Here is a 15,272-nt window from a genome sequence, read left to right on the forward strand (position 1 = left end):
AATTGTCAGTCAAAGATCTGAATGATTGTACATTGGCCTTGACAGTGTTGGCAATGTAGTGAGTTTGGCACGTTACACAAACACTTGTTGATCCTTGACCGCCAGTGGAGGCCAATCTCCATCATGAAAACTCACCGTTTGGATAATTTCTGATCTCAGGAAAAGACCTACCAATTTTGTATTGTAATTTGGGCTGTTTTTAAATGATCTGGGTTGGTTTTATGTGTGTGATTAGACTGGAAGCTCTCTCTGATCTGGCAACCTTGACTAATTGTGTGTGCCTTCAGAGAAAGGAAACCCCTCTCAGTGTACAAGAAGGGTATAAATTCATGAGAGCTCCATCTATTGAGTAGAGAATCTAACAGGAGACTAACATCCCTTTTAACTAACAAGAAAAAAGATTTATTCTTCTTTAATCTTCAAGAACAGCACCAGAAAGGGTATGTCAGAAAATTTGATGTCATTGGATGTTTCTTTACTTATTTGCCATCATGACTGTCTGTTGTTATGTATTGTTGACTATTTTTACATCATAATTAATTTCTTAATTTGTGTTCTGCTCTCTTGGCGACTTGTCATTTAAAAACAAAAACCTTACCACTTATGACATATGTCAGTGGGAACTTAAATTGACTAAGTGACTACACTCATGGAGGAGTGTTTTGTATTGTAATGACGATGGACCATTTTGCATAAGTAACATATTTAGCATTTCCATTGGAAAGTTTTGTGTAAAAGTTTCTTCTGACAAAGTTATTCAATGTACTGTACAGAGATGCAAACTATTGCATTCTTTTTGGTAACCTTGTGGCCCCCACTTGATCTCACCCTGCAATGCTTTACCAACCCTTAGGACAGCTCTTTTTACAGTAGTATTTATACATCCCCTGAAGCGTTGGGAAAGTATTGCCATCTGTGAAATTTTTCAGACCGTCTTCATGGAGCTTTTTCAGCTAAATGCTTTTTACTTTTTCAATTTGTAACTGTTGTACTGTTCCACACAAGCATTGATTTCTTCTCTAACATCAGAGGGATACTGTTGTAAAAAGGTAGGTCCACCCTTCTTTGAACATTACCCCTAAATCAACCTCTAAATTAAAAACGGGATTTAAAAAGTCACTGAGCCAAATTCAATGTTTAATGGCACCTTTTCATGTTTCACAAAGTTGAATGTTATTTTTTTTTATTTGACACCTTAAATACTGAAATCGGAAGAGGCAAAATTTAATTTTAGAAACACACCAAATCCAAAGTTTGGAATTAAATACAGCGCAGTTTTTTTTTGTTTGTTTGTTAAATAAAGAAATAAAATATGTTTCATTTTATCTTGCAAGTTCCTTTTGAATGAAAGTCTTTGTTTCACGGGCTGGCATAATAACACAAAATTAATCTGATTAGTAAAGTGTTTTGTGCTGTCACATATTGTACAACATATTTTAACCCCCTTAAAAACCTGATCTCACATCAGATAACTTAACAAAGAATACAAATCTGCCCACATTCCTCAATCTCTTTATTGGACTCTCATTCATTTCTTTTTAAGTACACCAAATCATGGCATTAATAATTTAAATGCAGTGGATCCATCCAAAAATGAAAAAAAAGGAGAATTTTGTCAGTTACTTAGTTTATGTTAATTTATATTTCCGTTTTCACTGAGATGTATTTGTCATTTCACCACTAGCGCGAGTATTTCTTCAACAATGACTATTCAGTCTACCATCAACAAAGAAGTCTTCATCCCCTGTAATGAACGGTTGCTGGTGGCTGTTGAAGTACGCAGAAGAATAAAGAAAAGGATGTCATTCCTTTCTTCTAGATCCAAAGGAAACTATTCAACATTTATTTGTGTTTCAGGTACAAATATTATTATTCGAGTTGATTTAAGGTTTGGCATTCGTCAGTTTTGGCTGGATTGATCAGAAAAATATCCAAATCATTCCTAAATAGCAATGTAGGGTTTAAAAATAACCAGACACAAATGCTGTGCTCGTTCTTAAAATTGGCCAGCGTAAATAGACTATCTCATTAAAGAGAGACTACTTTATGGACTTGTAGACTTCATGCAAATTCTTGCCTTGTTTTAATTTTCCCTTTTTAAAACAGGTTGATTGGTTTAGATCAGGTCTCAAGGAGACCCAATTCCTCTATCAATATAGATCCCCCTATGCACAGGGACATGGACGTTTAACATTTGATTAAGAATTATCTTTATTCTAACAATTAAAGAAAACTGCAGTATTAGTACGTCAATGAATAGTGGTAAGGTGTTCGACAGCATGAAAGACAAGACAAAGAAACACAGACGCATATTGGGTAGTATTTACAATATATCTCTTGATGATTTTAAATTACAAATATCTGTTTGCATATTGTTATTTTTAACTTACTCCAATACCATTGGAGTTTTTTTTAGCCAAAATATACTTCAATGTCAACCATATATAAAATACTATATCTGAGACAGTGTAATGTCCTAAAAAGAACACAGGTCCTGTTGCTCTTCGAATAACAGCAAATAGCAGAAGTTCCAAATTGACGCGACGGTTGCAGTGCCTTGGCATGAACTTACACATTTGGCGCCATCTTTACAAATGGACATTCATATGATCGCTTAACTCACCAGAGATTTCACCATTTTTGGATAAGTCGTCAACTCCCAGTACCCAGGTGCGGAACAGAAATCCTGCCCGTTAAAAGGGGCCTGAATGCAGTGGCCATGGTCTTCCTAGAAATCGGCTCAGCCCTGAATTACCAATAAATATTGAGTTCACCAAAAGGCATTCCCAAATGCACACATAAATAATAGGAAAAGACAGTCTTCTACAATTGTCACTTGCAAAGAGAACGGCGGCAACGTCCCAATTGCGTTCCGACCTTAGATGTCTTTTCTGTTTTTTCTTAAGGTCAAGGGCCCTGATTATTATGTAGTATGTCTCAACTATAAGGGGGGAGGGCCGGGGTTAGGGTTAGGGTTAAATAGTCAAAAGTCAAAACAGATGTAGTACTGAAAGTCTTTTGGATTGTCTCTGCTGGATGCAGCTGCATCTCAAGGTGTTCTGGATCTTCTTTGTGTGTCCACTCCAAGCAGTCCAAGACGTTTTGGATTCTCTTGGTTTAGTAAGAAGTAAATATAGCAAAGTAAGTTTAATGGTAAAGCAAACGTATAATAATCTGAAATAAAATCCTACTATCCAAATGAATAAGTTGGCTCCAAATTCATCATGAGCATTCGTGATTGTTTATTTTCCCTGCAGTGGATGGTTTAGAGAACAACGAGCCACATGACTGCTCTGTTGTACGATGCCACCTCAAGTTTAACTTTATTACAATTTTAATAAATTATCATATTTAACCGAGTATAACGTGCACAATTTTGTACAAATAAAAGTGAAGCAAAGCGTTATACACGAATCCCGGTGAAATCTGCCCTCCGTCGGTGAAAATGTGTTATAACTGTTATAATGGAAGACGTAAAACTTGCCTTTGGTCGCTAGATGGCGACAATTTACCTTTTTTTACAAAAGCCAGTCCTCTCCAAATAGCCTTCGGCAAGTTTATTGGCTAAAAGGGGTAAATATATAAAATATATAAAGTTGCTCCAGGGAAACGTTAGTGGGGCACCTCCTCACACAAGTCTGCTCAGGGAGCGCTACGCTTGCTAAAGAAGAATCGAATCAATTGTTTGGTGAAGCCGATGATGATGAATCAGACTTTGACAAATTTTGAATATTTAACTTTAAGGATTTAAAGTTGTGAATTCCATTTGAGAATTGTGTTCATATTGGTAGTAGTTTGTTTTACCAGGTTTCTGTACCATGTGTTGCGAATAAATGAGAAATAATGAAAAAAAATGTATACCAATTTTTAGTTACAAATTATGGGTGTACGTTGTACTCGGTTAAATACGGTATACTTATTTGCCTTATTGAAATTAAAGAAATCAGATTTTTGATATTAGTTTTATTTTGACGATTCCACCCAAAAAATGAATATGCATAATTTGCCCTTTCACCATTTGCGAGTGGTTTTCCATATTTTATTATCTCCTGGGTTGCAACAAAACTTGCAGTAGTCATGGAGTTTAGAGGTGCAATCCACTTCCTAAATCTATGTTTGCGCTCCTCTAATTTCTCCAGAAATAATACGATTGCACATTTTCTCTTTCCCAACTGAGTACATTAATCTTTTTGTTATCACACTTCTTGCTACAAAGCAAACATTCAAGCAATTCCTCCGTATTGGGTACAAATGTACATGATTTCGTCCAAGTAATGTTGAAACTTGTGTTATCCTCAGTTATTTTTCTCTTTTCCCCTTGCAATGGCCCATCAAACATTCACCAATTTGTTTACAACCTGCCAAGCATCTCACCCTGCTAATAGAAAGGTCTATCGCTAGCTATGATGCAAGCTATGTTAGAAGATAGTCAATGGGAAAGCAACTCAATCACGACAATTTCAAAATCAAGTAATGGATACAGAAAATGTATTCACGTTTTGTGGCATGTGACATTTCGTAATTTGGATTTTGTTTTTGTATCTTGGATCAAAAATATTTTGTATCCTGAATAAGTTGTAGCATTCGTAAATCGAGGTATCACTGTATGTTTTTAAATTTCCTAATTTATTGTAATTAGTGGGCGGCCTGGTGGCGCAAGTGGTTAGTGAGTCAGCCTGGTGGCACGAGTGGTTAGTGAGTCGGCCTCACAGCTCTGGGGTCTTAGGTTCAAATCCAGGTCACGTCCACCTGTTTGGAGTTTGTATGTTCTGCCTGCGTGGGGTTCCTCCGGGTAATCCAGTGTCCTCCCACATTCCAAAAACATGCATAGTAGACTGATTGGACACTCTAAATTGCCCTTAGGTATGAGTGTGAGTGTGCATGGTTGTCCGTTTCCTTGTGCCCTGCGATCGGCTGGCCACCAATTCAGGGTGTCCCTTGCCTGTGGCCCGGAGTTAGCTGGGATAGGCTCCAGCTTCCCCCATGACCCTAATGAGAATAAAGCGGTTCAGAAAATGGGATGAGATTGTAACTAATTGACGACATGAAACGATTGTTTATGCTATCTGTTCAGTGACCAACACGAGGCCAGAGCAGCTTCTCATTTCAAAAGTCAAGCATTTCAGTGGCTCCTTGACCTTTATAAGGACGTCACAGTGGGTGGTGGAGCAGCTACAGCAGGTCAATGGCATTAATCCCAGCAAGGTCAGCATTTTATTTTGATTTCATGGAGACTTTATAAAATATGACTTTTAAGATCACCAAGAGTAATTGCTTGCTAACAGGTTGTCTACTTTCCAGGACAGCCCCGAATTTGACTTGGTTTTTATAAATACTGTGGATCAGTGGGTGGCCAACTCTGCAGCAGAAAAGTGCATCCTTATCCACATTCTACATAGTGCCTGCCAAAACTACTGGAGGAGGAGAACAGGAAGTCTGAACAAGGTGAACCGCAAGAGTTCACTCAAGGTTGGGGCAGTCAATCCAAGTCATTTTTCACCAAGATCTTCATCGGGAAGGACGGAGACACGATGTAAAAACATAATGACACCCAGACCACCAGAGTTTGTGAATTGCGCTGTCAAACTCACAAGAGGTATTACAACTTCTCTTAACATATCTGTGTGCAAATATTTCGTATAACCTCCATCCTGACTGTATTTTAGCTGACGGAATGACCCTCATAAAAGTGCCAACCTTTTCTTTTTTTTCTGATAAAAACACCCATACAAACATTATAACTTCCCTTATTTTTTCCACCGTCGTTGGTCTCTTCTTTAAGAATTTTAATGTATCCTCACAAAAAAAAAGGATCATGGAGTTCTTGCATGATATTTTTTCTCGTCCAGGACAGAAACATATCCATATTTTTTTGTTTAAATATGTTTTTTTGCCTATATGACTTCTCCATCCGAAATATTTTGTGAAAAGTCCATTCCTTATTTGAAACTCAGCTGCACTTTGTGGTATTTTGACAAATATTAAAGTAATAAGAGATGAATATTGTGTAAAACTATAACAGAGAGTAAATATTTCCTCTTTTAGCATAACCTCTTTTAGGGCAACGCACTGGGGTGTGTGGTTGGCGAGTCGGCCTCACAGCTCTGAGGTCCTGGGTTCAAATCCAGTTCTCCCCGGGTCTGCGTGGAGCATAAAGCAAATGAGATGAGATGAGACATGTTTCAATCTAGCATTACCTTTTTTATTGAAGCTGTGAATGAAATGGTACAACAGAAAATGCTATAACAATTAGTCAGATTACATACATTAAAAACTAATATCTACAAAACCTGGTTATGGCAGGACTTTGTCAGACTATGGTCTTGATTTCAAAAACGGTGGCGATAATGGAATTTATTTACAATGCAGATGTATGATTGAATGTGACTCCTTGCAAGTGTATAAAAATAAAATGTGGGCGTGGTGGAAAGATAAGTAAAAGTTACAAGTAGGACTTCAAATTGGTGTTCACAACAAGAAGAACAACAAAAACCCAAGCAGCTATTTGGAAGGCCTTCAGCTACTGGATTATGAACTTCTTAACCAACCGTCCACAAACTGTTAGACTCGGTCCCCACCTCTCTTCCTCCATTACACTGAGCACTGGCTCCCAGGCTGTGTACTGAGTCCTCTTCTGTACTTGCTGTACTATACACCGACCCACCAGTCCAACTCCATCATCAAATTTGCCAATGACACCACTGTGGTCGGACTCATCTCGGTGGGAGGGGAGGGGTCAATTTGCAGAGATGAGGTCAACAAACTGTCTTCGTGGTGTTTGGTGAACAATCTCACACTCAACACCACGAATACAAACAAAATCCTGGACTTTCGCAAACACAGCACAGATTTGGCCCCACTCCTCATAAATGGAGTATGTGAAGACAGGGTCCAGTCCTTCAAATTGCTGAGAGTCCACGTCACATTCAAGCTCTCCTGGTCTACCAACACCACAGTAGTGATGAAGAAGACCCAGAAACGACCATTTCCTGAGGGTACTCAGGAGGAACGACTTGGACACTAAGCTTCTGGTAACCTTCTATAGAGCCACTGTGGAGAGCATCCTGGCATACTGCATTACAGTCTGGTACTCTGGAAGCACGGCAGCAGACAGAAAGGCCATGCAGAGAGTGATCAACACTGCCCAGAATATCATCGGCTGCTCTCTGCCCTCACTGGAAGACATTGCCAGCCCTCGCTACCTCAGCAGAGCCTGGAACATTGTCAGGGACCAATACCACCCTGGTCACTACCTGTTCCAGCTGCTGCCCTCTGGCAGACGCTAGAGGTCTCACGAAGCACGGACAAATACATTCAAGGACAGTTTTTTTTCCCCGCAGCCATCAGGACTCTGAACTTGCGTTAACACGACACACAATCCCTTCTGTGCAATAACTTCGGGGTGTGCAATAACAATGTGCAATATCTTAGACTGTGTAATATTTTAGAATTTACCTAGCCGGGATGTGAGTTTTTATACTTTCATAATCCTATTGATGTTTTTTATTTTATTTTATTTTTTTTTACTGGGAAAACGCACTTTGTGGAGTAGCACCACCAATTCCGTTATACGCAGCTGTGTATGATGTCAATAAAGGCTTTTGATTGATTAATAAAATGATCTAACATCGTGACTTTCAGTTTTTATTTGCAAATTAGTCCATTGATACACTGTGAACATATCGTTTGGGACAGGACATCATTTTCTTTACCTTGAGAGCTTTTCATTGCTGGGGTAAGATACTAGTTACCTGGTGATGTTAACCGAAATTATTTCTAAATTCTATCATCAGAGTGGTGGCGTTTATTTTTTTTAATCGTTAGTAAAATGCTCTTGTATTCTTAAAATAAATATCACAGTGGAAATGCATGGAATTAATTTTAAAAAAAATATTATACTCTATTGCCCATAGACAGTCATTGAAACAATTCAAATATGATTGCTTGCCCTTATAGTTATGGTCACTGAATTTCTAGTATTAAACGTGTGTGTGTGTTTCATTTTTTTTGGTTAGATTCATCCAACATGACTTTGTTCATCTATCGGTGCAAAGCTCTCTTGAAGAATATGAAGAATAAGATGGGTGCAAGCGAGAGGAGGCCAAATAATAGAGGTAATTTGTACCACCACAAAAACAACCAGTTTTTCCATTTTATTTTAGACTAGATTAATTTTTTGGATGTTTTTTTTTGTTTTGTTTTGTGTCTTGTCTATCGTTTATTCTCCTCTTTCCAGATAAAAGGCACTACTGTGTACTGTGGTAGGGCGATCACATGAGTAGTTGATTGAATCCTTTGTTGATTTTGGACAGGGTGAAACAACACAATTGAAAACAATAGCTGCCTTTTATTGAGGCCACCACGGTACTGAAAATGAAAAGGGAGCTTGGTGCACCATCAACAGCACAAAATAAATAATGGGTATGGTGTCACAGAGGCAAGTCAGCCCAACAATAACAACACCCACCTTCAAAATGTAATCAGTAATTTACTACAGCAGACTACAGACTTTTGTTGAAAAGTTAATAACAGATTTTTTATTTTTTTTCGTCTTTTATTTTAATTTTGGCTGAATTTTGCCAGTCCAAAGAATTTCATGTGAGTTTTTTTTTTCCATTTTTATATTGATTTGGTGATGGGGTAGAGATTCACTTTAACTAAAAGAGAAATTAAAAGGAAACTTTGTAGTTACAACTTTTCACCATTATATAGCGGCAGAACGTGAGGCACAACAATTAGCTCATAAGCAAACACCTTAATGATGTCAAAGCTATCTCAAGCAAGTATACTATAACGTTGCTTATAAAAACCCCAATATCTACAAATAACAAAAAAACAAATCTAACAATGTAGACAGGCTGGAGCAGTGCCTAAAATATCAATTGTTGCATTAAATTAAAGGCTATCCCAGGGGTGGGCAAACTTTCCGGCCCGGGGGCCACATTGACTTTAAAAATTTGACAGATGGGCGGGGCAGCACTAGATACGATACATATAAAAAAGTGCATACGTTAACAGTACATATGAAACATAAGAGGAAAAAAAGGACTAAAGTATTAACATACTCATCACTCATCATTAAAGTAAAAAAAATATAGTACAAAGTAAAGTAAAAAGGAGTGTATTAAGAAATATCAAAATGTAATTTAAAAAAGATAGAGTGGCTGTAAAACACGAAAAACAAATTAGTGAACAGAGCTACTGCCACTGGCTTCTGCGTGACGGCGCCTTCTTGGGTAAAAAATAATACTAGTAATTATTTGGACAACGTCGACGGGCCGGATTAAAAGGCCTCGCGGGCCGGATGTGGCCCGCGGGCCATAGTTTGCCCATGTCTGGGCTATCCCATCAGCTATTCCAAAATGATGTCATACATCTGACCCCTCCATGAATTGTAAAGTGTTTGGAAAATAAAAAGTTCTTCTAAGAAATCTAATTCACACAACATAATGTTTTTTCCTAAAATGCTTGCCTTGCGATTGGCTGACCACCAATTTTGTGTTTGCCAGCTGGTTAGCTGGGGTGGGTTCCAGCATACCCCATACCCCTTGTGAGTATAAGTGCTCGAGAAAATGAACAAATAATTATTTCTTTTGTAGCCACTCAGCTAAAAATGCTTTTGGAAGAACGTGGGGATAAACAGACTAAAGCTGAAGACAAGACTGTTATGCTGGTCCACACAACCAAGCAGCTTGCTGACATTGCACATAAGGTAATTGCTGCATGAGGTTTCAGAAATAAATGTATAAAAATGTATATCCATGAACATTTTGATGAGGTCTTTCCATTGTGATATACAAAAGTCTCAATAATTGTCTTAAAATATCAGATTGGCATTTATTGGGATCAAATCAAATTGTGACTTTAATCGTGTTACAAATTGTATTGCCAGAAATTAAGCGATACACCAAGTTGAAACTATACTTAAATCGAGTCAATTACGGTCGGTCTACGCCAGGGGTGTCCAAACTTTTTGCAAAGAGGGCCAGATTTGGTAAGGTGAAAATGTGTGCGGGCCGACTATTTAGCCTGACATTCTTTGATCCATTAACATTAAATAATTAGCCTTTTGGGATTTTTTTTAATTACAAATGGAATACTTTTACTTTTTTTTTTACATTTAGGTTTTTACCGAAATCACAAACCACAAAAAATTAAGAAAACTATCAAGGATATCTAAGTTCATGTGAAACATCACATATTATTCACTATTATATGCTCACTGTAGGAACAGTGCTGAAAACAAAACAATGATCACTGCATATTCAAACTGTGATTTTGACCATCACAAAAAAATAATGAACTGAGATTTAAGAATTTATTCAACTCATGTATTTTATACTGTGGTCAACAGTGCTGGCGGGCCGTGTATTATTGATTTAATGATAGAGGCCACGGGCCGGTAAAAATTTGTCCGCGGGCCGGACTTTGGACATGTCTGGTCTACGCTAATAAAGAGAGTCATTTAAACTAGAGAAGAACAATTCAGGTCATCCATGAAAACAAGTATGTAAGAGAGAATCTTGAAACATGGATAGTGGTTGTTGTGAGACAGCCAATTGAATTTAATTGAATGCTTTAATTGTTAGCATATATTATAGAATGAGAGCGATGAAATGAGAGCCCAGTAGAGGGTAGCAATGTTCTAAAGTGAGAATCAATGCATCCACGATACTATTTTCAAAATAAAATAACGGATAAAGAAATGCATTTACTTTTTGGCAGATTTCGTAACTTGGATCTCTTTCATATCTCGAGTCACTCATTTGCATATAAAAAAACCGTAACCTAAAGATTTTGTATCGAGAGGCATTCGTAAGTAGAGGTATGACTGTACGCATATACACACACATTAATACCTTGAGATATGAGCTTAATGCGTGCCAGGACCAAGCTCGTATGTCAATTTACTGGTATCTGAAATCAGTTTGTCCCATACAAAATAACAAAATACAAATTAATCCGTTCCCACACTGAAAAAAAAAAAATGATATCACAATGGACAAAACATGTTTTTAATTGTTCTAATTCACCACCTTTGCTCACAAAGTAACGAATACCAGTCTAATGTTTATGATCTACAATAAAATGTGACATTTTTCTGTACAGTATTGCTTGGAGCGCTTACTTTTGAGACAAGCGGTAGGTAGCAGCTTGACACCTTCGATTCGCTACACTTTTGTGACACTACGTCACATATTAAACTTTAGAATCAAAAGATATTTGTTGCGCTATAAAAAAAATTGTCTCTTGAAAATTGATTTAGATGAGAATGGAACATTTCAGTAACACGCATAGCACTGCAAACATGTGTATACAATTATGTACAGGTATACAGAAGCAGAAGTAAGCCCTTAAGGAAAAAGTAAGGAAACTAACAGTCAATTTCAAAAAGAATAGATGGCGGATTTGACCTTTTTAAGCAATGTTTGGGTGTTCACTGCAGTGTGCACTGAACTCAGTATGGATTTTTCGAATCTGCAGAGTGTAATGCTTAAAACTCCCACAAGAGCGCAGCAAGTTAACACATTTCTTCATATCACTTCATCAGTTGTTGCATAAAGGCAGTCCATGGCAATGGAGAAAAACGCAATAAAAAATATTTCAGCAGGTGAAAGAATTATTATACTCATCACAGCTGCTCGTGCATTTTGACCCAGACAAGGACATCATTTATCCAGTGATGCTTCACCATATGGCGTGGGAGCTGTCCTTTCCCACCGCATGGAGAATGAAACAGAAAACTATTGGATATGTGTCACATACACTTACAGCAGCTGAAAAAAGGCTACTCACAGCTCGAGAAGGAAGGGCTAGCTGTAGTTTTTGCTGTAAAATGTTTTCATCAATACCTGTATGGCTTTGCTTTTACTATTTTTAAAGACCACAAGCCCATATTAGGTGTATTTGGTGAGACGTAAGGTATCTCAGCCACGGCTTCATCACGTTTACAACGCTGGTCATTAACGTTGTCAGCGTACCAGTATCGCATAGTCTTCAAGTCAGGGAGTGAAAATTCAAATGCTCATGCTTTCAGCCGTCTGTCCCTTGTTGACCCTCCACGCCTGTTTAGTCTACACTCAAAGACTGTGTTTCTGTTAGAAGAATATCAACCTCACCTGTGACAGCCAATTAAATAAAATTGGGGACTGATAGAGACCCAGTTTTGTCACAGGTTAAACCAGTGCTTCTCAATTATTTTCTGTTAGGCCCCCCCTAGCAAGAAGAAAACTATTCGCCCCCCCCCCCCCCCCACCCACTTCCCACCGTGAATATAAATAAAATCATTTTATAAAATTGTTATAAGTACAACATTTTATCCTTATTAACATTAAAGAAAAGGAAAAAAAGGAAAGAAATATAGTCAAACTTACAAAGAATAACTTTATTAAATCTTATTTTAAGTCTGCAACAGAAAAGATTTTAAGTGCATCAATGCCTGAAATAAAAAATAAATGAGAGCGCCACTGCCAGCTACTGTAGTAGATGCGCAATTACACTTTATACTAGTACGGCCAAATAACATCCTGTTCCCCAGGGTTACACGCGCCCCCCCCCAGGTATAGCACCACGCCCCCCCCAGGGGGGCGCGCCCCACTATTTGAGAAGCACTGGGTTAAACGCTGGTTGATGCAGGGCTGGCCTGCAGCATTTGACTGGAAGGGCTTAAACCAGTGGTGTCAACCATAAGACCCGCGGGGCAGATCCGGCCTGTCTGGTGGTTTGGTACGGCCCGGGAAAGAAAGCTGCTTTGTGTTAAAAAAATAATAATTTTCGTTAAAATTTGTAGTTATTATATTATCCACTAGGGGCACAGTGTATGTAAAACACACTTAGATATATGTTTAACTGTGTAAAAGGGTTGTTAAAATTGCACATACTTTATTTATGTTCTTATATTATTCTCTTGTTCATAATATATTGTTCATAAGGTCCATATACAAAGCGCACTGGATTATCAGGCGCCCTGTCTATTTTGGAGAAAATATAAGACTTTTCAGTGCGCCTTATAGTCGTGGAAATACGGTAATCTTAAAACACAACACGACCACTGTATGCCGTAGCCAATGCAAACATTCATTCATTTAAATTTTGTATCATCACAAAGGTTGCGGGGAGTGCTGCGTTGGTGGCCAGCCACTCATAGGAGGGAGACGTAATTTTTCAAAAACCATCCAGTGTTTCTGAGTTTTAAAAATCTTTAAAGGAAGAGAGGGTATCCACCAAGATGTGAAAGACTTGTTTTCAATTCAAGTTGTTTATTTCATTTGTTAAAGCTAATGGATTTAAACCAGCTATTAAGTTTTGGGAGCAATTGATTACTACCTTAGTAGGCCAGATAGTTTGGAATAGTATATTTTCTCTTGCTGGAACTCTCACCTGTTTGACGATTCCTTATGTAAATGTGGGAAATAATGCAAACAAATTAAAATATGAAAAGGGGCAGTTACTCTTCAGGGCTCTATTGTACATGTAATTTTCTTATTCTTCTATTTCAGGTTGGCTTGATACATGCAAAATAGATTCAGATGGACCCTTAAAGGATGACATGCTGACTACATTATATGTGCCTAATTACCTAATTAAAACATTTAATATCGTTATATTTTAACTTTATGTATTAAAATTACACCTTAAAAACGTGTTGTTTTCACTGAAGGGGTCTATGATCCTCATATATATATAATTATTATCATTATTATTATTATTATTATTTCTCTATCAGATAAACTTGTTGTTGTTGTTGTATATCGTTGTAGATTTATATTCTGTATGTAACGTGTCACCCCTGCCCACTAATACACCTGTGAAACATTGTGTATTCATGGTGAGTAGTGTTTGTGTCTCTGTGATATGTCTTGTCTAGTATTTGTGTATAGTAGGTTTCACAGTGACCATAAACCATTGGTCCAATTTGACTATATATGAGTGTACAAAGTTAAAAAAATAAATGTGTTCAAATAATTGTGTTTGCAATTATTGATTTTGAAAAGCATGTGTATTCGTGTATGTATGTGTGTTTGTGTGTATATGTGTGTGTGTATGTGTGTTTGTGTGTGTTTGTGTGTATGTGTGTGTTTGTGTGTGTGTATGTGTGTTGTGTGTGTGTGTGTATGTGTGTGTATATATATATATATATATATATATATATATATATATATATATATATATATATATATATATATATATATATATATATATATATATATATATATATATATATATATATATATATATATATATATATATATATATATATATATATATATATATATATATATATATATATATATATATATATATATATATATATATATAAGCAGCAAACACTACTACTATTCTGCCGCTAGGGGGCAGTATCTTGTCATTTGAGAAACTAATGTTAATACGTCCGCACTAAATCATTTTAAAGGCACATCTTTATGCATATGGTTGTAAAAAGGATTTTCTAATTTGATGCTCTCTTAATGAATTTTAAAACCAGCAATAAGATAAAGTTTAGCACCAGAAACAAAACAAAAAAATCAAAGGCAAAGCAAATCTGACAATGGTAAAGGTCAGAATTTGAGTTCAACGTTGTGAAGACATCTACAGTTGTTAGTACACTGGCCAGACGATGCGTCCATGCTATCAACTTGGTCTTGTCCATCCAATTAATTCTTACCCACGACCAGTCTCATTTCCCCCGACATGGCAGGACAGGGCCAGCTGTGATGGATTTGACATTAACGGGAAATGAAGCTGGGGAGATGTGACGCCCCAGTCCAATAGTGGCATTTGTCACTGGCCTGGTCATGCAGATTGGTCTAGCCCTGCTCAATGACTAAGATTAATGATGACGGTGGCCTTGTCTTTGTCTCCCTGTGTGGCTTCCCTGACTACAGCTCAGTCTCCCTGTACAACCAGTGTCACATTAACTTTTCATCAAAGAAGTATACAATTCAAGTTGGTATACAAATATTGGTCAATCTGTAACTTTGTTTTAATTTTAGGATGACACCATGTAGGATTAAAGTAATTTATTTTAGATATTGCTTCAAGTGAACTATATTGCAAAAAGATGGGACATATGCGGTATGTTTTGTCTATTTGCTTAGTTGTACGTATTCTGGTAGTCCAGATTTGTAATAAAGAAATGGAATAACATTAAGCATCATGCACCAGTGCACAGAAAATGGCTTCTGCCTGATAGATGAGGTAGCTGGGGCACGCTCAGATGGATGTGGGATTGGGCCGCTTGTATAAGACTTCAGGGATGCACCACATTCCCC

General features: G+C 37.3%; 1 protein-coding gene across 3 annotated transcripts; it reads left to right on the plus strand.

Moving 5' to 3' along the window:
- The first annotated feature begins 298 nt into the window (after window positions 1-298).
- Window positions 299-13,965, plus strand: stxbp6l (syntaxin binding protein 6 (amisyn), like). 3 transcript variants are annotated; one of them, XM_077711575.1, is made up of 8 exons: window positions 313-440; window positions 1,006-1,049; window positions 1,685-1,857; window positions 5,075-5,205; window positions 5,302-5,596; window positions 8,016-8,114; window positions 9,600-9,712; window positions 13,500-13,965. In XM_077711575.1, the coding sequence occupies exons 3-8, from the start codon at window positions 1,704-1,706 to the stop codon at window positions 13,521-13,523; spliced, it is 816 nt and encodes a 271-aa protein (XP_077567701.1). In that variant the 5' UTR covers window positions 313-440; window positions 1,006-1,049; window positions 1,685-1,703; the 3' UTR covers window positions 13,524-13,965. The 3 variants fall into 3 exon arrangements, with proteins under 3 accessions (XP_077567700.1, XP_077567701.1, XP_077567703.1); XM_077711577.1 differs by having other exon boundaries at window positions 347-440; window positions 1,030-1,049; XM_077711574.1 differs by lacking the exon at window positions 1,006-1,049 and having other exon boundaries at window positions 299-440.
- The last annotated feature ends 1,307 nt before the right edge of the window (window positions 13,966-15,272 follow it).

The sequence above is a fragment of the Stigmatopora nigra genome, unplaced genomic scaffold (genome assembly GCF_051989575.1).
Source record: "Stigmatopora nigra isolate UIUO_SnigA unplaced genomic scaffold, RoL_Snig_1.1 HiC_scaffold_26, whole genome shotgun sequence".
NCBI classification, from domain to species: Eukaryota; Metazoa; Chordata; class Actinopteri; order Syngnathiformes; family Syngnathidae; genus Stigmatopora; species Stigmatopora nigra.

What these genes read in the sequence shown, in the direction of transcription:
- stxbp6l (XM_077711574.1), top strand. Translation starts at nt 1,704, where the DNA reads ATGACTATTCAGTCTACCATCAACAAAGAAGTCTTCATCCCCTGTAAT. An exon ending in CGCTGTCAAACTCACAAGAG is followed by an intron (nt 5,597 to 8,015) that starts GTATTACAACTT and finishes TTTTTTGGTTAG; the next exon opens with ATTCATCCAACATGACTTTG. An exon ending in TTGCTGACATTGCACATAAG is followed by an intron (nt 9,713 to 13,499) that starts GTAATTGCTGCA and finishes CTTCTATTTCAG; the next exon opens with GTTGGCTTGATACATGCAAA.